We start from the raw sequence: 22,148 nt of genomic DNA on the forward strand, positions 1-22,148 counted from the left end.
AATAAAAAAATAAAAAATAAAACAGTATCAGTGTAAGTGTACGCTATATTATAATAATTCTCACTGTTTTTGCTTGCAGACAGACAGCCCTTTCTGACAGGGAACAACCAGCAAATTCTTTTGACAAAAAACATAATTTTTACCTCACAGAACACAGGAGCTGCTGGTCTACTGCTGCCTCGATCATTAAGTGAGCTTGTGTTATTATGTGACTTTGGTGAGTCTGAAGTAACCACTTAAAACATCAAGTCACATAATAACACAAATAAACTAACCAATCAAGGCAGCAGAGTCTGGTGGCTGTGAAGAGGATGATATAACTGCTTCCTTCCCCCGTCAAAAAGGCTTTGACATCAAAACAAAGCTGTAAAAATATTCAAAATAGCGCATACGCTTGAACTTACACTGATTTTTTTTTGGGTGGCTTTCATGTTTTGTTTCTGATCCCATCCACAGCAGTACACTGCTTTGTTTCAATGCAAACACTTCTGGCTGCTTCTCCAAACAGGGTAATACACTGACTATGGATAGGTACATCCTACAGCCCCACTAATAAAATTCAAACTATCCCTTTAACTCACGCTGTAAAAGAGGCATATTCACACACCTGGAGCTGGAGCTGGTGCTGTGTGATGAGTTGCTCTTTCTCAGTAGTGCACGTGTGTGAGAGCTCCTGAAGAGCGGTGCTGTGCTGTTGCTCGAGTTCCAAAACCTGAGAAAGACAAAAAAATATTTCTAACTATTAAGACAAAATCAAACTGGAGAGAGCAGGAGTGAAAAGTCAACATGAACCATCATGGAGGTTTTTTGTCTAAACACTCATAACAAAGAAAAGTAATGATATGATTTAGTAACACTATTGAAATGAAATAGCATTCAAAAGCATTAGAGAAAATTAATTTAACACCAACACAAGAGTTTGCAAAATGGATAAAATCGTATATCACATATGAGCTGTAGTTTTGTGATGTCATTTCATATTGCATTGTAATATACATAGTGGTATATTTTTAGAAAATCATTCAAAACATTTATCTTATTATTGTATCAATAAATTGTTTTTTCTAATTCTGCAAATCAAATACACATCAATTCAAGATACTCGAGTACACAGATGCAAAAATTCTAAAAATCCACTATTGCCGTAGTGTTTCCCAGCATTACCTTCAAAGGTAAAATACAAATAGACTGACAGCATAATGTCTCATGGTATATATATTGCCCTGCACAAGCAATTTATGATAACAATCCAAGCCTTCAATTTAGCTGCATAAAATGTCCCTTTTTCTGTCTTATTTGGAAATCCCACCCAACAGACATGAAAAGACTTTATTTAGTATTAGAATTTCACATTCTTTCCTTGTAAAGACTGTGAATAAATGCTGTTTCAAGGTAGGAATGACAAAATGGTGCAGTCACGTGCAGTAGTATGTGATCGCCAACCGACACAAACATGTTCTAAATCAGTGGAAACAGCTGTTTTGAATTTTTTTTAATTTAAGGACAATAAAACATTCAATATTTCGTATTTAGGTTAGCATGTAGACTTAAAACTACTGAGCCATTATTGAAGACACTTGAAATTCAGGCTCTGTAGGAATTTGAAAACCAAAATAACATATAGATGATTGCATGAGTACCTGTTTTTTCAGGGTTTCCAGGGCTTTGCAGTGCTCAGTGTCTAAGGCCTCTTTTTGAGTCGCCAGCTCAGCCTGTAAGAACAAAGAAAAAAGAAACATTTTGACAAAGTTGACAGTAGAAGTTGTAAACTACCTGTACTTTTGCCAACTGTGATTTTGAATTTGACTGGATGTAAACCAGCCGGCAGTCGACCTCACCTTGTGAACGTGGCTGAGCTCTGCTGCCATGGCACTAAACTTCTCAATGTGCATCTGAGCGAGCTCTTTCCTCAGCTCCTCTCTGACAGACAGCTGCTCGGCGGCGTGGCGCTCCATTAGCTGCTTACGTTCTGAACTCTGACGATCCAGGTTTTGACGATGTTTCTCTTCAAGTTGCACCATTTCATCACGCAGAGTCTGAAAAAAAAATAAAGGCTTTCAAAAGCACTGACAAACTGGGAAACCATAAACAACAGCAGTATTATGTACTTGGCTCGACATTACAAACTCTGTGTCCTCACCTGCACTTCCTGCAGGTATGTGGCCTCCAAAGTGTCCATATTACCCAGCATCCTCTTCTCCAGTTCATCCCTCTCTTCCTGGTGTTTGCGAGTTAACTCGGCTTCTAAAGCCTCCAGCTGAGCCTGATTGGTGTCCTGAAAAACAGCCTCCAGACTCTCAAGGTCTGCCTTTCGTTTGGAATTAAGAGCTGCTTCCAAGGCAACAAGCTCGGCGTTGTGTTTGGACTCGAGCTCCGCGGCCGTAGCTGCAAGCTGATCCTTGTGACTGGCACCAAGTGAATCTTGTTGTGCTTTGTGTTTGGCATTGAGTGCGTCCTTCTCTTGTGAGTGTTTGTTCAGTAGTGTCGCTCTCTCATGTTCCAGCTCAGTCTGATGTTTGTTCTTCAGCTCTGCCAGAGAGATTTCATACTTTTGGGCCAAACTCTGCTCCAACGTTGCTTTTTCCTCTTGGAACCTGAAGACACAGACATAAAATAACACAAATTTCTCAAAACAAGGCATTTCCAAGGGTCCTTAAGATGAAACTGGATGTGATTTTGTTACAATTTCAGGAAAAACACATCAGTCTGCAGTAAATTGATGGATAACATTTAGTTTTTTTAATCATTAACGCAACACTGTCGCTGAAAATTTGTCATGTTTGATAAATATCAAAATAGCTATTAAAGTGGACTGTCAGTTTTAGTTTTTTCCCATTAGCTCATTCGCCGAGTCCCACACTATTGTGTTGTGAATATCTGGTACTCTTCATGCCGAAACTTTAAGGTTGGTCACAGTTAGGATGAAGGCAGAGTGTTCACGGTTAGGGTTAGTACTAGTCAAAACAGCACAGTAGGGTAGGACTAGATGAAACACTTTTGGGAAAAAAGGAACATTTCTCATCACCTCCATAGCTGCAGCGCAGATCAACAGAAAATTACACTAAATCGTAGAAATAAATACCATAATATTTGCCAGTATTATCTGTTTTGAACAGAATACATTTGAGTTTCGTATTGTTTGCCACAAAAACAACCAATTTCAAGACGACACTTGCTATTATTTTTAAAATAATTTTTATCTTGCCTAAGCTAAATGCCATGCTGGTGTTGGTGACGTATATTGTGTGAGGTGAGAGATGAAGTTCACTGAGCAGTTTCACACAAAACTAAATGACATTATGACAAACTGCAACATTCTGGACTCAAAAAATGTATCTTTTAAATTGACAATCATCATATGTGTAATTTATGGCACAAAAATTCAAACGAGAAAAAAAAAGATTTTTGTCTTTCGAGTGGTGGTCCACTCGAAGAGAAAGGAACAGCACACAAACATGACTCGTGTCAGGGTCTAACTGACAAACTCCAGCCACTATCAGGTCTGAAGGATCTTGAGCCTCCATAGAGCTCACCTCTCTTGGGCTTGGTGTAGCCGCTCTTCAGCCTCCTCCTGGAGAAGAGCAGTGAGCTCCTTGATTTCTGTTGCCATGGTGCTCTTTGCCCTCTGCAGCTCACTGTCATACTGGGCCTTTAGTCTCTGCCGCACGATCAGAACCTGTGGGCCTGACAGACAAAATGCACAAGCTGATGGAGAACATTTAAATTATTCAATTTCAAAATATATCTGATTTAACTGGAAGCTACAATGAACTGACAGACTACTAAAAACCATGTGGGTCTTTCAAAAATGCTCTTACTCTCATCATTGTCCAGAGCAGCTTGTAGAGACTTTAACTTCTCCTTCTCTTCATCAAGTGCTTTTTCAAAGCGAGTCCTCTCCTTCTCCGTCTCTTTGTGGAGGTCCAGCCTCAGGACTGAGAGCTCTGCCTCATGCTGCTCTTGGAGTTCTTCTCTCAACCTCTTCATCTGCTCCTGAACATCCTCCCTCTCCTGTTTAAGAGCTTCCTCCAGATGGACAAGCTCCCCAGCAAAGTCCTGTTTCAGCTGTGGAAGTTGGCAAGAGCAAATACAAAAGTAAAATTCACAAATTGTACCATTAAATCTGTGTTTTTTGTAGAACTTTCTGTTTATCTTTAACTTTCTAGTGTGCAGGCCTGTATACGAGTGTGTACCTTTTGTATTTCTGCATCATGTTGTTTACTCAAGGCAGAGAGTCGGTTCTCCAGGGAACTGATGATGCCCAACTTTGTGTGCAGCTCCTCAGTGTGACACCACATCCTCTGTTCAACCTCCACCTATTGAAAATCACCACAACCTCACATTGTTATGCCCATAAACTCTGTGTAATATGTCTTTATTTAAATATCTTTTCTCACCTCAACATGCCGTGCAGCCTCCAAACGAGCTCTGGTAAGCTCTGCAACGAAGATGTATAAGAACATGTTATTTAACTTGCTCAGTTTCTCAACCCCATGTCTGTATTTTTTTTGTGTGAAGTACCTTGTAAGTGACGGTCAGATAGTTTGGCTCTGAGTTGCTCCAGCTCAAGGGCATGACGAGTCTTCTTCTCCTGCAGCTCTTGATAGTACTGGTCAGTGAGGTCTGAGCGAACCTAATGTGCAAGGAATGATATAAAAACAAGTAAATCAGAGAGTAAAAGGGTCGATATACTCTGCTTGTTGGAGGGTCATTGAGTTTCAGAAGCCCCTCTGCCCTTATCTATCTGATGCTGGATGAGTGATTTTTATATTAGCATCAAAATGCAGCACTACAAACCCCTTCCAGGAGACAATGTTTGAAAATGTGCCCCATTAACCCGATAGTCACATTATGAGAAAAGAATGCAATGTGATAACATTAAATATTGTGATAAAAACATTACTTAGCGATAATAAACAGATATTAAAACGTAGTGTTTATTCTGCCTCTGCTACGTTCAGTGTATTGTTAAACTATAAAGTATTGCTTGTTGAATTTTAAAAGATGAAAATGATTTTTTTAATTTAACAAACTGAACACAAAAAGCAGCATTAAAGAAAAAGGTGAATAGTAACATTTAAAAGTGTTTTCTGCTGTTTCTCTCTTTTAACAGACTCAAAAAGTCCCAATACTGTGCAATATCATAGTTTTTGCAATGTTTTCATTGCCACGATGATCATTAAAAAAAACACAAAAATATATTGTGCAACCTTACCAACAGCGCCTCTCATATTAGGCATTAAAGACTGAATGTCTCACTTGTCTCAGCTCCTCCTTGAAGGAAAGAGTCATTGAAGACTGGAGACTGGAGAGCTCCATTCTGTGTTTCTCCTCCAGCTGAAGGCGCAAACAGTCATGAGCTTCCTGGATGAGAAATAACACGATACTTAGGATGTACTGTGATAAAGAGGACAGGTTTAGGAAGATAAGAAAGACTGTGGGGGAAGATAAAGGAAATCAATGCTCCTAGACCACCTTATCTGAGTAATGCTCCTAGATTTGTTTTATAAGTCTCTTGAATTTAGTTTACACACATCTTTATCTGTCAGTTTTTCTTTTATTACTCTTTTATTTTTGAAAAAGTGTTTCTTTCTATCTCTTCACTTGCTTATTTTTTTATATATTTTTCCAATCTCAAAATACAATCCTTTATCTTCTAAATGATCTGTTTTACACCTGCGTGTGTACATGCATTTTATAATTTGCTTATATAAATGGAAATAAGCAGTGACCGACAATAAACTTTATGTATTATCTTCTGCGGTTAAAAAAAAACACTTGAAACAAGAAAGATAGTGATTAAGATCACAACACTAATGCAAATAAAATGTGCAGAAAAAATAAAGATAATTACCTCATGAAACCTGCAGTTCTCAAGTGCTCAATACCAAAAAAAAAAATCAACACAGGGTCTTTAAAATGCCTTATATCAATGATTTCCTCACACAGTATGTACGCACCTCGTGTTTCTCCAGGTTGAGGCTGGTATCAGAAAGCACATCATCTTTTTCCTCCTTAGTTTGGCCTTGAAATATTAAACTGAAACAGAAGCCAAATGCATTTATATCAGAAGAATTTTATCCAAGTTTTAAGTGCGTATATTTGGTCTTGTGACCTACCTGTCATCTGCAGTTTTAAGCACAGTTTCCTCCAAGGCACTTTCCACTAGCCTCAGCTGGAGCAGAGCAATTTCCTCTCTGTAGCTCTCCTCTGTTGCACGCAATCGCTGCTCAAAGTACCTGCAGGAGGACGAAGGTAAAACATTTATTATTTGGTCAGTGAAAGGGCAGGGAGAGAACAGGTGACAGATAACTGACAATCATGACTGTGACCAAAATAAAGCAGGATGTACAAACCACATCAGTGATAAATAACCATAGATTTTAATTTAAACATTACATTTCAAAACCGGAGAGGCAATATCGGTAAAGACTTTTATAAGATTGAATGCATCAAGACTGTGGTCTCATACCTCCTCAGGCTCTCCAGCTCAGCCTCATTCTGCTCTTTGATTTCCCGTTTTTGTTCATTAAACTCTGTCTTCAGGCGCTCAATGTCATCAACGCGAGATGAGCGAGCAAGCAGCTGCTCCTTCAGCTCTGTGAGAGAAAAAAAGGTCGACAACAAAGACAGAAAAAAGGTAAGAGCATGCATGCAGTCAAGCTCTATTTTCTCTGTGCTTCATATCGCATCACAGACCAGCTGTTGTTGATAAAGTAACATGTATTTGACATCTTGTACTTGAGAGGTTGGAATATCTTAACTATGAGATTTTAAAAAAAAGTAGTAGATGAAGATACAGCCTCATGTCAAGCAGATGTCAGACTGGTAAATCAATCTCACCTCCCAATTCTCGGCGACTGGCCCTCATGCTCTCCAACTGGGTCCACAGCTGACCTACTTCTTGTTCTGAGCTCTGTTTTAGCGAGTTCTTCTCCTCCTGAAGGTGCAAAACCTGGTTCAAAGAGAGAAGTCATTGGATTTTATTTAAATTAAACCAGGCCTTTCATTAAGAGCAAATTCTTTTTTTACAAATACGGCCTGGCAAAAGGCAAAGGGGCTAAAAAAAAGTCAAAAGTTAAAAAGACAAAAGCACACATGAAAACATTACCAAAAAAAACAGAGCAAACATTATATGTAACAACACAAATGCATGAACTATGAAAGAATGAAGTCACACTCCCGCTGTGGGGAATTTAATCTGAGGTTATGTGCCCAATGTTGTGGTAGACAGTCCAGTGGCATGCGCATGTTTGTGCATGTGAGGTCCTGTGTGTGTATCCCACTGGCATACTTTCCGCTGCCGCTCTGATCTGCACTCATTCAGTGGTTACTGCTGCAAACGCTACCCAAACCAAGGCGTTGTCATGGAAGCGTAGCAACCCCACCTCTGGTTCACTCCCAGGTTAACAAGGTTAGCACTGTTAGCTGCTAGCTGCCAGCTAAGCCACCTCCATGTTGAGAACCAGCTTCTTTAAAGTTCTGCATAAAGTTTTTTCCAGTTGTTTGATAGATAGCTGATAGCTAAATGACTGAAACGTCTATAAAATGAAAACACACAAAAAATCAACAATATACAAACTTTCCATCAATTACTGATAGAGCCTGTGGATTAAAATGTGAAATAACTGGCAAATTTAACTACATGTTAACGTGTCTGAATGACCTCACCTCTTGCTGCAGTTGCTGCTCCTTCTCCTGTAGGTGGAGTACTTGCTGCTCTTTCTCCTCCAGCACTGCCTTGTGACTTGAAACCAAGTCCTCCAGAGCACCTGAGCAGCGGAGTGAAAAAAGCAATCACAATTTACATCAACTAGAACAGAAAATACATGGAATAATATGCATAATTGCAAATGCATGATTCAGGCTTGTACAAAGCTCTAATATTGGCAGACATGATTGGCCATCAGCCAGTCAGCGAGGCTGTCTATCTGATGCACAAGATGCAGATTAAAATGAAAACTGTTTTAATTAGTAAAATAGTGAATTTAGGGGATTATGCAGTGTTCATGGAAATATACAGCCTGAGTGAGGAGGAGACTCACGGGAAGCAGCATCTCTGTCAGTCCGGGCTTGTTTCAGCTCGTCCACCAGTTTCTGGTTCTGCTCCTTACTGGAGGCCTGGAGTTCCTCCAGTTTGGCACATGAGTCACGCAGCTCTGACTGGGTCTGGGACAAAGCTGCCTGGGCTTCAGTAAGAGATTTATTGGTCTGGATGAAGGAGGCCTGGGTACTGGCGAGTTCTGTCTGAGTGGCAGTAAGGCTGTTCTGGGTTTCGGAGAGTGATGTGTGGAGGTTCGACTGGGTGCTCTCAGCGTCCTTATCCCACTGGTACTTTAGAGCCTGAGGAAAAGACAAAATGAGGAAGAACTGAATATGATAATAATGACAATTATGTTTTTTTTTAACTGTTATGCCCCTCCACCCCCTTTACTTATACTTTATTATTTATTTTCTTTTTTTTTGTAAGTTTGGTCCTTTACTTGTTTATTTACTTGGGTGGGAAGTTGGGAATAAATTATTTTTGGTGTTAATTACATTGAATGTATTTTGCCCTTATCATTGAAAACTCAATAAAGAGATCAATCATAAAAATAATTGATTATAATATAATACTGGAAAAATGAGTAATTTCAAAGAGCTTTCAAACCACAGACTTTCAGTAACCAAATGCAATCACTGTAAAACAATTTTCTATGAAGCTTGACCTGTATGTCTTTGGTCTGCTTTTCCTCCGCGGCAGCTCTCTCCTGAGCAACACGAGTCTCCCACTGCTGCTTCAACTCATCTAAAGAAATATACATACAAAACAAATGAAAAGATTCACCCACGTCACAGAATGTGAAGGTTACATCTGCCGTTGTACTTTGTCCAGAACATCCTCTAAAGAATGAGTGTGATTCGCCCACATACATAATGGCACACATGTTCAGTGCACCTGCGGGCGAACATGAAACTGAACAACTGAAAAGCACTCTAATCTGCACTCACTCATGTCTTGTTGGTGCAGCTCACGCAGTCTCTCCTGCTGCTCCTGGTTCTGCCGTCTGATCTGGTCCAGTTCTGTCTGATGCTGGGCCTGCAGGAGAGCACGCTCCTTGGCGAATGTCTCCCTCATGGAGGCCTGGACCTTGCTGCGAGCAGACTCCTGCTCCTGCTGCATGTTCACCTGGGAGTGCTCCAGCTGGGACGTGTGGACGCTGGTCAGGCTCAGACGCAACGCTTCAAGCTCGCTGATCTTTTGGACCTAAAGGAAATTAAAGCACAAGGTACGATTCATGTGAGAGCTTTTCATGAGTCTAAAAGTGACTGCATTTTTGAAGGGGAAAAGAGGATTAAGTGTTATATTTACTGTTCAGGCATTTAGCTGACACTGTTATCCTCCATACCGAATTATAAAAAGTAGAATTAAATTCATAAACTCTAAAGTTAAGTGAGTCATTGTAAGTGACAAAATCCCCACAACTATGAAATGGTTATGTAAGGGAGGAAAAAAGCTGGGAAGAGAGACAGAAGCGTTATCTTGTAGCATGCTGTGGCTTAAGACTAAACACTGTGCCTGTGAGCGTATATTTAGTATACCTGCGCCTGCTGCAGTTCAGCCTGGTGAGCAGCCTCCATAGCCTCCCTCAGCTCTAATGACACCTCTGTCCTCAGTTGACTAAGCTCCTCCATGTGTTTGGCAGTCAGCTGTGATAGCATCCTTTCATGCTCACGTTCAGTTACCTGGGGAAGAATGGGAGACACGAGAAGCTAAAAAACATTACACAAAACTGCAACAGAATCCAAAAAGTTCAATAAGTCAGAGGGCAGATTCCACTGCTCTTGTTAAGAGTGGTGTTTTTGCTCAGTGGTATTCAGACTTATTAATGCAGATACCTGTTTGATTAGACTCATCTGTTTCTTCTGTTCTTCCTCCACAGCGTGCCGCTGCTTCAGCAGTTCTGACTCCAGGCGAGTGTTCGACTCAGAAATCTAAGAATTTATGGAGGAAAACATATTGAGTAAATTACCAGGCTACAAGGCACTCACACAAAGTTTAGCCGCACTAATTCTGCACTATTCTCGTTTTCATTTAATGCTAAAAAAATTGACAAATCCGAATTTGTATTAAATTTCTCATTTTCCTTTTTCTTAAGATTACTTTGGAAGCTTAGGAAAAAAATGTCTTTTTTTGGCACATACATGAGACTGCATAAAATCTAGATAGTAAAAAAAGTAAAGTAAGTAAAAAAAAAAAAAAGGAAAACATTCCAGTAAAAACAAAGAAATACATATAAACAACATGTTGAAAAACTTTTGTATAGACAGTGCATACAAATTCGCTGAACAGTATGCAGAAAAAAACTGAAAAAAAGACTAAAAAACAATAAAAAAAATTAAAACCAAAAAAAAAAAAAAAAAAAAAACACAGAAGTTTTTGAGATGTCCTGCCCTAAATACAGTCAAGGAGGGTTTCACTACAATGCAGTTCAATATGGAACATGTACTTTAAAGAGACAGAACTCTATGTTTATGGTTATACTACATGCAGTATACAGAATATATAAATATATAAAACATAATACACAAATAAATAACTAATGTGAAGCAATCATGGTTGATGAGTAAATATGGGTCCCTGGGGGTTTTAAATAAAAACACGTATTTTAAATGTTTTCACTTTCCAATTAAAACTAAAATAATTAATGCCATGAAAAAAATCTTTAAAATTAAGTGACAATAGTGCCCGAATGTGACATCAGAGACATTTGTGCAGTTTGTAAATCCCACCTCTTGTTGGTGTTTCTCCATCAGGTCTTTTATCTCCTGTTGGTGAGATGTCTTGAGCCTTTTTGTAGCCTCCTCGACAGCCACGAGCTGCTTCTCCAGGAGAGCCTTCACCTCCTCCTCCCACTCCTTCCTCTGCTCCTCTAGGTGTTCCCTCACATCAAGGAGCTCTCTCTCCTTCTCCTGTCTTTCTTCCTCCCATTTCTCCTTCTCTTCAGCCAACTGTAAAAATAATTTTATTATGTTAATCTCATTCTAGAAGAGAAGAAATACGTTATTACATAACGTCTCACCTCAACATCTTTGGTTTTCAGCAGATTCTCAAACTGCTCCAGTTCCTCCTCTAAGACTTGTTCCATTTTCTTAATCCGGTCATCCATCTCCTCTTCTTTCCTCCTGTGCTCCTCTCTCTCCTGCACTGCCTGGAGCTGGGCCTCCTCCAGGTTTATCAGGTTTTGTTTCAAACAGAAGATTTGAGACTCCAGTTCGTTCTTCTCTTTTTCAGCGCTGTCCAGACTGCCCTGACTCTTCTCCAGCTCTTCCCGCAATCTTTCCACCTCGGTTTGAACATCAAGAACCTGTGAACGAGTCGTTTTGAGCTCCTTTAATGTTTCGTCCAGCTCCATAGTCCTTTGATCCAGCAGGGCTGCTGTGGTTTTGTGGGTCGTTTTTGTCTCCTCTAGCTCCAACGTGAGAAGTTCACACTGAGCCTTGGGAAAAGGAAAAAAATGGATTTCTATTAGCTTTTTGTGCATTATACTTATTTCTGTTATCAAGACATTAAGTCACTTAAAAGCCTTTAAGCACAAACGCATTACTGTTGCTGTTTAGTATTATTCTATCCATCCTAAATCAAGTTGTGTAAAATAAAATAAAATAAAAAATAAAAACAACTACACAGAAAACAGCATGTTTACAGTCCTACTAAGCTGTTCACACAGACGCACTTATCACACTGGTGTACCTGTAGTGTTTGCAGCTGGTTGTCATCTCTGAGCTCGGAGCTCTGTTTGGCAGAGATTGCGGGCTGTTTTATGTCCTGCAGCGACAACAGCAGCAGCTCCTGCTGTTTCTGATGAGACGAGAGACCAGCCTCCCTCTCCTGCTCATTTTTTAGATCCCCTACCAGTTTATCCCCCTCCTCTGATGAAGAGGTAGCAGGAGCAAACAGGGAGGGTCCAGTAGCTTCATTTCCTTTCAACATTACTGCTTTCTCTTTTTCTCTGTCATCCATTAAGGCACTGAGTTTGTTCTTCAGGTTGTCTTGTTCGTGGGCTTTCAAGTTCATCTCCTCCTCAACGCGTCTCCTCTTCTCCTTCTCCTCTTCAAGTTCCCAGAGAGCCTGTCTGAGCTCTTCTGATACCTGAGCCCACCTGAACATATAAACACAGTTCAAAAAAAGTTTAACGAGTTGATTCAAACAGTAGCATAGATTTAAGCAACCAATAAAAACTCCAGGTCACTCTGCATTCGCTAATACGCCCATTTATATTTTTTATAACTAGTAGATGAGTTTAGATTAATTTACTTTTATCCAAAAGCTTCAACATAGATTTTTAGATACGTTCACAATAAAATCCAGGGGGAGCTAGTTTTCAAAGAGCAGGGGCTATTTACTTTGAAAATAAATGCACGGCTGTGAAACCACAAACACTGGAGAAACTTGTTGTTGGAGAAAAGAAAAATGATGAAACATTTAACTTCAAAACAAAAGGTGGTCTTCCTGAGGTTGCTGTCAGGGTCTAAGGACAGAGGGATGTCGTATGCTGTAAAGCCCTCTGAGGCACATTGCGATTCGTGCGATTTGGGCTTTATAAATTAAATTAAATTGAAAATTGAAGTGGCCGCTTAAGAGGCAGTCAATGACAGAGGAAAACAGCCAATAACACAGGTTTTTCAACAATTGTGAATAACCACACCCGCAGCTGATCCTTGAGAATACTGTCATAAATGTGCACACAAAATATTAGGCTGACTGTTCCAGTAGTTTGCGCATTTAGCTGCAGACAGATACACACAAACACACACACACTCGAAAGACCAAAAAGACCAACGCACACACTCAAAAGACCAAATGCATGATCGCCTGTAGGCTTATACCTGGCAGAGATAATAACTCCATTACCTGCTCCTGGCCTCATCCAGCTCCTCAGCACTCTTGATGACTTCCTCCTGTAACACATTCATGTCCCTGTCCTTAAGAGCCAGCTCATCGCGGAGCTCCCCACACTGCTGATGCAGCAGCTCCTTTTCCAGATCAGTCTCCTCAAACTGCTGCTCGGACAGTTTACTCATCTCCAGCTCACCAGCGGTGGAGTTGTGAGGCCACTGAGATGGAGACTGCGGGTGGGAATCATCATCCACAGGGAAGAACTGTGGGGTGGAGGTGTTGTGGTGGTTGTCGCTTCCTTCTTGCAAGCGGTTTGAGATTGACAACAGAGGCTCATCTCCCAACACTTCACTGTTCAGCTCAAAACTGCGAAGGAGAGGCAGAGAGACAAATTAAGATGAGATAACATAAGATAATCCTTTATTAGTCTCACAATGGGGAAATTTGCATTGTTGCAAAAGAACAATATAAATAGTTAAAAAAAAACAATATAAATAGTAAAAAAAAAACAAGGTGCAACAGTAAAAAACAAAGTGCAAACTCAACAGTTAAAATATATTTACATCAATTGCACATGGACGATAAGGGGATTAGGGGATTAAATGAAACACGAACACACACAACAGTTAGCATGTCTAACCTGCAGTCTGCAGAGATGTCCAGCTGACTGCGGTGTTCAAAGCTTTCATTGATCACCGAAGACTGTGAGTGTGCAAGAGGAGCTGAAGAAAGGTAGCGCTCCATCAGAATATCTCCAGGTATCGATACATTCATGCTGTCCTCATCAGGTCCGCTGATATCACCTATACTGATCTTCTCATCACAATTAAAACCAGCTTTTGCTTGGTTGTGCCGATTCTTGGAGGCTTTGAGTCCTTTGACCTCTTCCTCTCTGAACTTCAGCTCTTTCTCCCTCTCCTCCAACAGCTGCCTGACTCTCTCCACCTCCTCTCTGTGCTCCTCTTTCAGCCTCTGCATCTCCTCCTCCTGTCTCTGGAGTCGAAGAGCAGAGCTGGCCACCTCGTCGCTTAATCTCCTCTCTGCATCGCCCTCCTCCTGAAGCCTTCTCCTCAGCTCCAGCACTTCTCTGTTCAGCTTCTCCTTCTCGTCTTTGAACTGCTGCATCTCAAGGCACTGAGTCTGGACGAAACTTAACTGGGTCTGGAGGTCATGCAGCTGTGCCTCCCTTTCCTTTCGCTCCTCTTCCCTACCTTTCCTCTCCTCCTCCAGTAAAGAAAGCACATATTGGTGTTTCCCAATCTCCTCTCCTAGTTCGGCACGTATGTGTTGGCTCTTCTCCCTTTCTTCTTCAAGCTTGGCCCTCAGATTGTGCAGAACGGTGTCTGTCTCTTTGTCGGTGCCAGCGCTGGAGCCGTCAAAACTTGACTGGAAGCCAGGGCCTGCACTCCCAGACTCCCCTGATGGCGCCTCCTTATGATTGATGTCTGCATCTTGGGAGCAATGGCCGAGCTGATGCTGTTGTTGATTGTTGAGGACTTCAGCCCCTGACTGAGTTTTTATGCGCAGAAACTCTACGCTAGTCTGTGTGAAAGATTTTTCAAAGAACTTGTGAGTCAAGTTGTTGTACATATCAATGGTGGTGTGCATATTTTTAGGGAACGATAATCCTGAAGTACTGCCACAGATTTAGCTTTGAGTGGCACTTACCTGCTGGAGCTGTCTCTGAAGTGCCTGAATCTGTCCAGCCAGTGACTGTGCCTCCAGTTGTACCTGGTCTCTGCTGGCCAGGGCCTCCTGCAGGTTGGAGCTGAGCCGAGCAATTATCTCATTACGCTTCTCCACAGCCTGCTGTAACTGCTGAAAGTGGAATAAAGGTATGGGTTGATTTTTTTATAAGCATGAGCAGTCCATACACATACTTAGAATAGAAATTAAGACAAAAATACCAACACATCCACACTAATGTTTGCATTTTAAAAGGCCAAGCAGGTTGTCGACTTGCATTGTTTGATGAAATACTAAAGAGATGGTAAAAAATAAGACCAAAAGTATCTTTGCTTGGGCCAACAAAGAGGAGGAAGTGTTGCTGAAGGTAACACGAGTATAAGGTAGTCAAGGCGGCAGAAAAGAGACTGAAGTCGTTACAAAGTAAATATAGTGGCATAAAGCCTAAGAGCGGAACCAGTCAGGACCATTATCTGCTGCCAGAGGGAGCCGTCACAACAGGAACTACTCCAGAAGGATGAAATCACAAGAGTATGTAGATCTAGCTATGTTTTGACTTGAAATGTTGTGACTGATAAGACCCCCAATCGGGAGCAAACGTGAATGTCTGCGTCATCATTTCCAAAAGTAGCCATTTCTGCTTGTCCATATTGAACACAACCTCAGAGTTTTGAAAAGAAAACAGAATTAGCAGTGTCTTCACAGTTCTCTGCTCTTAGGACTCCAGAAGAGAGGAGTAGTGAAGACATTAGGTGTAAACGTTGCAGTATTTAAAATATGGCATTTTAAAACAAAAATGCACTTGTGTGAATGGAGTATCACGACATTTTCCCATAACATAACTTTTGACTTTTTAAAACATTCCCACAATATGAGACACCGAGTTTAAACTCATTCCTCTACGCAGAGACGTAATATAGAAAAACTATGCTGTATTTTCAGATCAGTGCAGCAGTGCAGCCATGCAGAAGAGCAGACCCTTACATTCCCCATGGGTTGGTGATGACACACAAATATATATACACACACACACACACACACACACACATACACACACACACACACGAACACACACACTCTCTCTCTCTCTCAATCATCCACACAGAAATACCATAACAAGATTCCAATTGTCTTAATGTAAACAAAGCATGAAGACGCATTACTCCTTATGACCAGACTTATTTAAATACACTGCATGTAAACAGGAGCGCTGATTTATAGAATAGCTTCAGAGCCCAGTTTCCACTCTGAATTGAGAGCGTCAGATTATAATGCGTAAGTATGCATTCATGACATTAAACCCATCATACTCTTTGCTAGTCAAATCGAGTCATAGCTAAGCCCAGCTGAGTCTCAAACAGCAACAACCAGATAACGTCAAAGGGAAGTACTTAGAATACAAAAAAAGAAGGCGGATGCTTCAACACGCACTGGGAGAAATACTAAAAAAAAGCCAGATATGCTCTGTAAATGTTCATTTATTGACTGTGTATACCTTAAGCTGCTCCTTGCCAGTAAGTACAGCTAGCTCCTCTTCTTTTAAATCTTCCTCAGGAGACGGATGTTTCTCCAGGGTCGGGGGCTGATCCTTTTGTCGTTGGTTCTGCTGAACCTCCAATTTCTCTGGCTGCTCGGGTTCCTACAGGATTAAATTGTTTTATTTCTTCCACTTTTCCTGACAATAATGCAAACTTTCCCTTTAAAGAGGCATTAAATAGTGCCAACATTAAGCCTTATGAGGTTGCTATGACAACATGCCCCACAGGCGAACATAATGGTTAGTGACCTATTTCTCAAATGTATGTTTACTGAGCAGGGGGCACGGACCACTTGTTAAATCATACAGTGAGCAAACAAGATTAGACAAACACTGGAGGTCATGTAGTGTGACCCCGGAACAGTTCTGAGTGATCTCACGCAATCTGTGTGATGAGAATGACCAGCTGTTTCAATTAAACCAAGCGTCTGAAGGTCCACACAAATCAGACTTCTTCAGTTGTCTCTGTGGCTCTATTAATGCTGCATGACTTATAATCTCTATTGGCTGGTAGCGTTAGCAGTAGGGTTGGGTGACGGTATTTACCGTGCAACAGTAGAAATGCATAGAGATATGGCAATACCATTTCTACCACGGGAACTATTTGGGGCAGTCCACATGATCTTACAATTCCAGCTGCCTCACAAGGTAACGCAATTTGGGTAGAGACAAAGAGGAGAGTAAAGTTTTAAATACTAAAACCTGTAACATTTGAAATATTGTTCCTCCATTTCCAAAGACTTGTAGTCTTATTGTTTTGAGTCATTTATTTTCAACTTTAGCATTGTGGGCCAGTTGTTTTTTGTTAGTTTGTACTGACTTTCCAAATAAAAGAACTAAATAATCACACTTGATGAAGTACGGTATGGTTATTTGAAACCATTTCTTAAAGAATTTTCATTTCTGTGTATTTCGTGGCATCTAGCGGTGAGCACTGCAGATTGCAACCAGCTGAAACTTCCCCTGTGTGCTGAACATGAACTCCTTGAAACTAACTTAAGGCAACATAGCTATTATATTATTTTATATTACCATTCTAACAATATATGCAACAAAACCCTCAAAAATGAACTTACAGAATAATTACTGTATTATGTTATAAATCATTACTGTGTTACAGCATTACATAAATCATGACAGAAGATTTTGACTGGCTATATCGCCCATCAGTGGTGTACCTCATGGTTGGTCTTCTTGGTCAGCTCTGTGTCATTGGCTGAAGAAAGTGCCGGTTCTACGCGGCAGCCTTGCGTCTCTCCGTCATTCTGCGAGACAGCCTGGCCCTTCCTCTTCTGCGTCTTTTTCGGCGCCCCCGCACCGTCGCCTTTCGCCCGCTTCTGTCGGTAGCTAGCAAGCTGCGCAGGAATGACAGTGAGAGGTAGATGGACACATAGGTCAGGACCACTGAGCACCACCACACAATCAGCATGGTGAAGCTCAGGGGTCAAAAATAGGAAAGAATTGGAGTCCAGATTTATCTCCTCAGTTGAAAAATGAAAAAGTTTCAAAATTATCACAACAGCCCTCAATACTTCAAAGCAAGTTGATTCTCCTCGCAGCAGAAAAGAAGAAAGATTGGCGGCCCTTATATTCTGATGAGTCAGAGTTGTGCAGCAAAGACAGTGCCCAGTGAAGCAAGAAGAAATCCCAAACTCACACCCAAAATAGGCTACACCGGAGCCTGACAAAGTAGTTTAAAATGAGGTGACGATGCTAAATATTCTCAAATCTCCAGAGAGCTTCATCAAACCCATGAGAAGTGCAGATTTCAGTGACACACATTGGACAACCTTTCAGCGGACCAGAAACAGCACAAGGTTAGAAGAAACTCAAAAAAGTGCACATCCATCTCAGTCAGTCTCATTTTTTCAGCAAGTAGGAAAGTCAAAGTCGGAGTGGGCGAAAGTGGTTGACAGGAGTTTTGTGAAGCATCACAAAGTCCTCGCTGAAACCACGAGAGAACAAAAAAAAAAAAATCAAAAGTGAAGTCCTATCACAGCGAGAAACATCGTCCTCAATCAAGTCATGAAATTTAGCTTGAATTCCAGAGGGACCGATTTAGTGCAAATCCACCTCAGGCCGTTTCTCTTTGCAGCACACTCCTCCTCTTTTTATCGCTGTCCCTCTCTGTCTCTCAGCCGGTCTGTCTTCTTTAAGCAGCTTAAATCAGATTACAGCAGTCCACGTTCTGACAGAGACCCTCATGAATCCCTCCATCAATAACTGACAGTCAATCATCGACTTCTCCTCTTGCTCATGGTCAGACCTGTCAACTCCTCCTCATCAGGGCAGCTGCTCTACTGCCCAGATGTATACCTTGTAGTCTGTAGACAACAGCACACTGTGCCAAACCATTCAGCCTAAAACTCCCTGCCACATCCAACGTACAGTGCAGAGGGATCCACAAACTCTGGATAGGGGATGGCATGTGTCTCGACTAAGGAGAGAGGGTGGAGACTGGGAGATGCATTCACATGGAGAGGAGGAGACAGAGCTGTGAGTGTGGCGAGCAGCATTGTAGTGTGCATGCTCTATTCAATCTGAGATTGCATGGCACCTGGGGAGCTACTTGTTGCTTTGTGTGATGAGTCACACGCATGTGCATGACCACATAGTATGTGCATGCATGTGCACCGATGTTTATTATTCTGATGACGTGTTACGTGCCTGGTTATAAAACCACATTGTAGATTTGCTTTGTGTTCCAATTTAGCACCCTGCAGTGCATCCACTGCATCACATCATATTTCTTTACTGACTCCCAAAACCAAAAGCTTTTCCTAAAACAATCAATCCCTTAACTCGACCTCACTTAAATCTCTTGCCACCTCATTTTGTCCCTCTGCTTTTAAATTCATTGTCACTCAAACCACACCCTTTGTGTCCTTCCATCACCCTGTTCACCGCCTCCGCCTGCCACGACACACATCGCATCTCAGAAAGAAATATTAGCCAGATGAGCGGTGCTTAGCCCAAGGCCGCTTCCTTCCGCACTACTGAGAGTCTGACTAACTGGCTGTATGCAGCTTACTGTGGCTACTTCATGTTACTAGACTGCTGAATGCTACTACTGTGTTCTCCACAATGTCACTACAAAGACCATCTGATTGTTTTCCATGTTTGTCTGTGTGTAAGTGTATTCATACGTGCCATGCTTTCAAAGTGGCAATGAGAGGTTTGTGATGCGCCAAATACAGTAAAGGCAAATGACAGCGCTGCATTGCCATAGCAACACCATTCATGTGAGATGCAAGTGCAACATGTTGAACCTCACCAAATCTCATGGGCTCGCTGCACCACCTGATGGCCTGCAACTAGCATGGCAATGTATGGAAGCTGTGTGACTACAGGGTGACAAATTCAAGGAAAATCTGATTAAATGAGTGGAAAAACATAAGAAATGCAGATGCTTCCACACCAGGGATGGAAATTAGCACCAGCCAAATGCTGGAAAAATATGCAAGTATCTGCTGTATTTGCTTCACTAACAAGCCAAAAAAATAATGGTAATCTGTAGATTTTGGAATCCATCAGCCACAGTGGCAGGTCAACAAATACGTTCATTTCAAACCCTGTTCCACACAGCTGCAGTGCATTGTGAAATTAAGCATTTAACATCCAGCCCTGCTCTGCAGCATGCATAAAAATTACTTATATTATAAAACACCATATGAGCAAATATCTTTTGGAAGACTGGCGCTCCACAGACTTGTAAAATCAATGCAAAGGCACACTGAAGCTGTTCATGCCGCACCACATGGCCCAACACCTTACTCAGACACTTTATGTTGTTTTGTTCCTTTAATTCGTCACCCGTCTGTACAGTAGACTTTGAAATTATTAATGCAAAACAGATTTCCTTTCAGGTTTACAGTCTTGATAACTGAGTCATTCTTTTCAGAGCAGTGGGATTAAATCTCAAAAGGTGACAGCAATCATACGGTGCAGGAAAACAGAAGAAAGCCCTGATTGCCCACCAAAAAAAAAAGAAAAAGCATATGAAATCACAAAGAAACAATATCCATAAACCCACAATCCCATGACAAAGTCATATGCCAGTCACCGCTTTCCATACTTACTGACTGGCCTCGGGGCATGTTGGATGATTTCTGTCATGAAGAATATCAGCAGTTCAGTTGAGTTATTTTTATCAGTATTATGCATCATATTAATGTACCATATGTATATTTTGAATGAGTTCTACCATGAGCTGAGATTGAACTACAACATCTAATGAGCTGCTCTTAACAGGTGACCTAGTTTTAGCATGAGCTAGTTTTTAGACAACATGGTTATCAATACAGTCAGGGTAAGCCGTTCTTAATTATTGACCCATTACTAATATAACCTCCCACTGAAATAAACACAGCTGCTTGCTTTTTCAATCTTGAAAACACTACAGTAGCCATTTTTAGACTGAGACTGGTGAAAAATGCCATAGGAGACACTCTATTGTACGGGCAGACAGTCATCAGCTCTTTTAAGTGTCAGTTAGGTACAGCTTAAAAACTGTTAAAAGCTGTGGGAGGTTACAAAAAAGCCTAAGTATGGCAAACATCTAACAACTAACATAGGGATTATGAATATGTTATTTAATTGTTTACAAGGCAGCGAGGCTGTGCAATAATACCTGTATTACAAACATAGACAGGTGGAATGTAACTAAGCACATTTACTCAAGTAATGTACTTCAGTGCAGCTGAGATACTTGCAGTTTAATATAGTATTTACATATTCTTCTCCTTATACTTCTACTATTTTTTACTCCACGTGTATCTTGCAACTTCAGTTTTTTAATTTGTATGTATATTAAGATAATTAACACAAAATACAACACAGCATGTAAAGTTATGTAAAGTTGTTAAAATGAGCTCTGCCTTTGCTCTGCAACATGTAAGGGATGCACACATTAATGCATAAATAAATGTAATCCAGTGCTGTGATATTACTATTACTATTATTATTTTGAGGGCATAATGAGTACTTTTTCTTTTGCTGCTTTAAGTATATGCTGATGGTAGTACTTTCGTACTTAAATTAAATTCTAAATTCAGGACTTTCACTTATATTGTACTTCAACATTGTGGTGCTCCTAGTTTAACTTAAGTAGAATATTTTGATTACTTCGTCCACCAATACAAGCAGATCGGGACATTTTATATATGTAAAATGTGCTTGTTTGTTGAGGTGCACCTGCACTTTGCTTTGTCACAGCTCAAGGGCAACAATCTTGAAATAGGTAACATATTTTTCACACATTACATACAAATTCCCTTGTCCGTGAAAACAGGTGCTTCCTTCTGTCTCTGATGGACTCCAAGTGTATCGTTTTACAAAGTGGTCCAACTCAATAGCCGATTGCCCTACTTCATAAATGTTATTGTTATCGTTAGCTGTGTGCAAGCTAATAATCAACCCGCGCTATATGCGCGGCAAATTAGTAAAAGTCAGAGTATTTGTGACTTAACGATCAAACGGGATCTAAGCAACGTCAAACAAAACATACAATAATGTTGCATGTGGGTGTAGTTAGCAGTGGACAAACGCAAAGCTATGACAAAAGAGTTGGCTAGCGTTAACTGTTAGCATTCCGTATTAGCGAGTGTTAAATATTAGCAACCAACCTTAGCTCTTCCAGCTTCTAGTTTCCTCTGCCGTTCATTTTCATCCATCTCTTGGGTTGAATCAAACCATTTAAAGTTTAGGACATACGTCCTAATTCAGATTATAAAGTCAACAGGCCTTCACTTTAAGCATAAGTTAGCTAAAACTAAATCTTTTGGCTTCCTTTAGACACAACTGTCAACAGATAATATTCAATATGGCCGCCAAGTAGCTTCAACTCCGCCCTTATCGAGTTTCCCCGAACGAACGGACCAATAAAATCATTCCGTTTCACATCTTCAGCCAATGGGGATTGCGTCCTTTAAGTACCGCCTTCTATCATGTAAGTCGTTCAAAAACTAGAATCCAGCTGACCAATGAAATAGTTGCATCCAGTCGACAACCTAGGATTGACGGCTTTTGTAGCCAATCAGAGCAGGC

General features: G+C 40.9%; 1 protein-coding gene across 4 annotated transcripts in view; it reads right to left on the reverse strand.

The window, feature by feature from the left end:
• pcnt (pericentrin) overlaps positions 1-21,923 on the reverse strand; it is a 50,586-nt gene extending 28,663 nt beyond the window's left edge. For 2 of the 4 annotated variants that reach the window (XM_042500151.2, XM_042500150.2), the window contains exons 1-30: positions 21,728-21,923; positions 20,183-20,212; positions 17,282-17,458; positions 16,062-16,205; positions 14,549-14,698; positions 13,521-14,422; positions 12,896-13,246; positions 11,735-12,143; positions 11,064-11,480; positions 10,774-10,992; positions 9,880-9,975; positions 9,583-9,726; positions 8,992-9,247; positions 8,709-8,788; positions 8,046-8,343; positions 7,672-7,772; positions 6,844-6,955; positions 6,473-6,599; positions 6,120-6,239; positions 5,961-6,039; positions 5,260-5,364; positions 4,522-4,633; positions 4,398-4,438; positions 4,194-4,316; positions 3,819-4,065; positions 3,534-3,684; positions 2,141-2,594; positions 1,839-2,036; positions 1,641-1,712; positions 608-712 (exon numbers count right to left, since the gene is read on the reverse strand). In XM_042500151.2, coding sequence (XP_042356085.2) covers positions 608-712; positions 1,641-1,712; positions 1,839-2,036; positions 2,141-2,594; positions 3,534-3,684; positions 3,819-4,065; positions 4,194-4,316; positions 4,398-4,438; positions 4,522-4,633; positions 5,260-5,364; positions 5,961-6,039; positions 6,120-6,239; positions 6,473-6,599; positions 6,844-6,955; positions 7,672-7,772; positions 8,046-8,343; positions 8,709-8,788; positions 8,992-9,247; positions 9,583-9,726; positions 9,880-9,975; positions 10,774-10,992; positions 11,064-11,480; positions 11,735-12,143; positions 12,896-13,246; positions 13,521-14,422; positions 14,549-14,698; positions 16,062-16,205; positions 17,282-17,458; positions 20,183-20,212; positions 21,728-21,775 — 5,868 coding nt within the window. In that variant the 5' untranslated portion in view covers positions 21,776-21,923. The remainder of the gene's footprint in view (positions 1-607; positions 713-1,640; positions 1,713-1,838; positions 2,037-2,140; positions 2,595-3,533; positions 3,685-3,818; positions 4,066-4,193; positions 4,317-4,397; positions 4,439-4,521; positions 4,634-5,259; positions 5,365-5,960; positions 6,040-6,119; positions 6,240-6,472; positions 6,600-6,843; positions 6,956-7,671; positions 7,773-8,045; positions 8,344-8,708; positions 8,789-8,991; positions 9,248-9,582; positions 9,727-9,879; positions 9,976-10,773; positions 10,993-11,063; positions 11,481-11,734; positions 12,144-12,895; positions 13,247-13,520; positions 14,423-14,548; positions 14,699-16,061; positions 16,206-17,281; positions 17,459-20,182; positions 20,213-21,727) is intronic. The other 2 variants (XM_088087286.1, XM_042500152.2) reach the window with 2 other exon arrangements.
• Positions 21,924-22,148: the final 225 nt, after the last annotated feature.

This window comes from Plectropomus leopardus, chromosome 14 (genome assembly GCF_026936395.1).
Source record: "Plectropomus leopardus strain MGB_pleo_1.0 chromosome 14, ASM2693639v1, whole genome shotgun sequence".
Lineage (NCBI taxonomy): Eukaryota > Metazoa > Chordata > Actinopteri > Perciformes > Serranidae > Plectropomus > Plectropomus leopardus.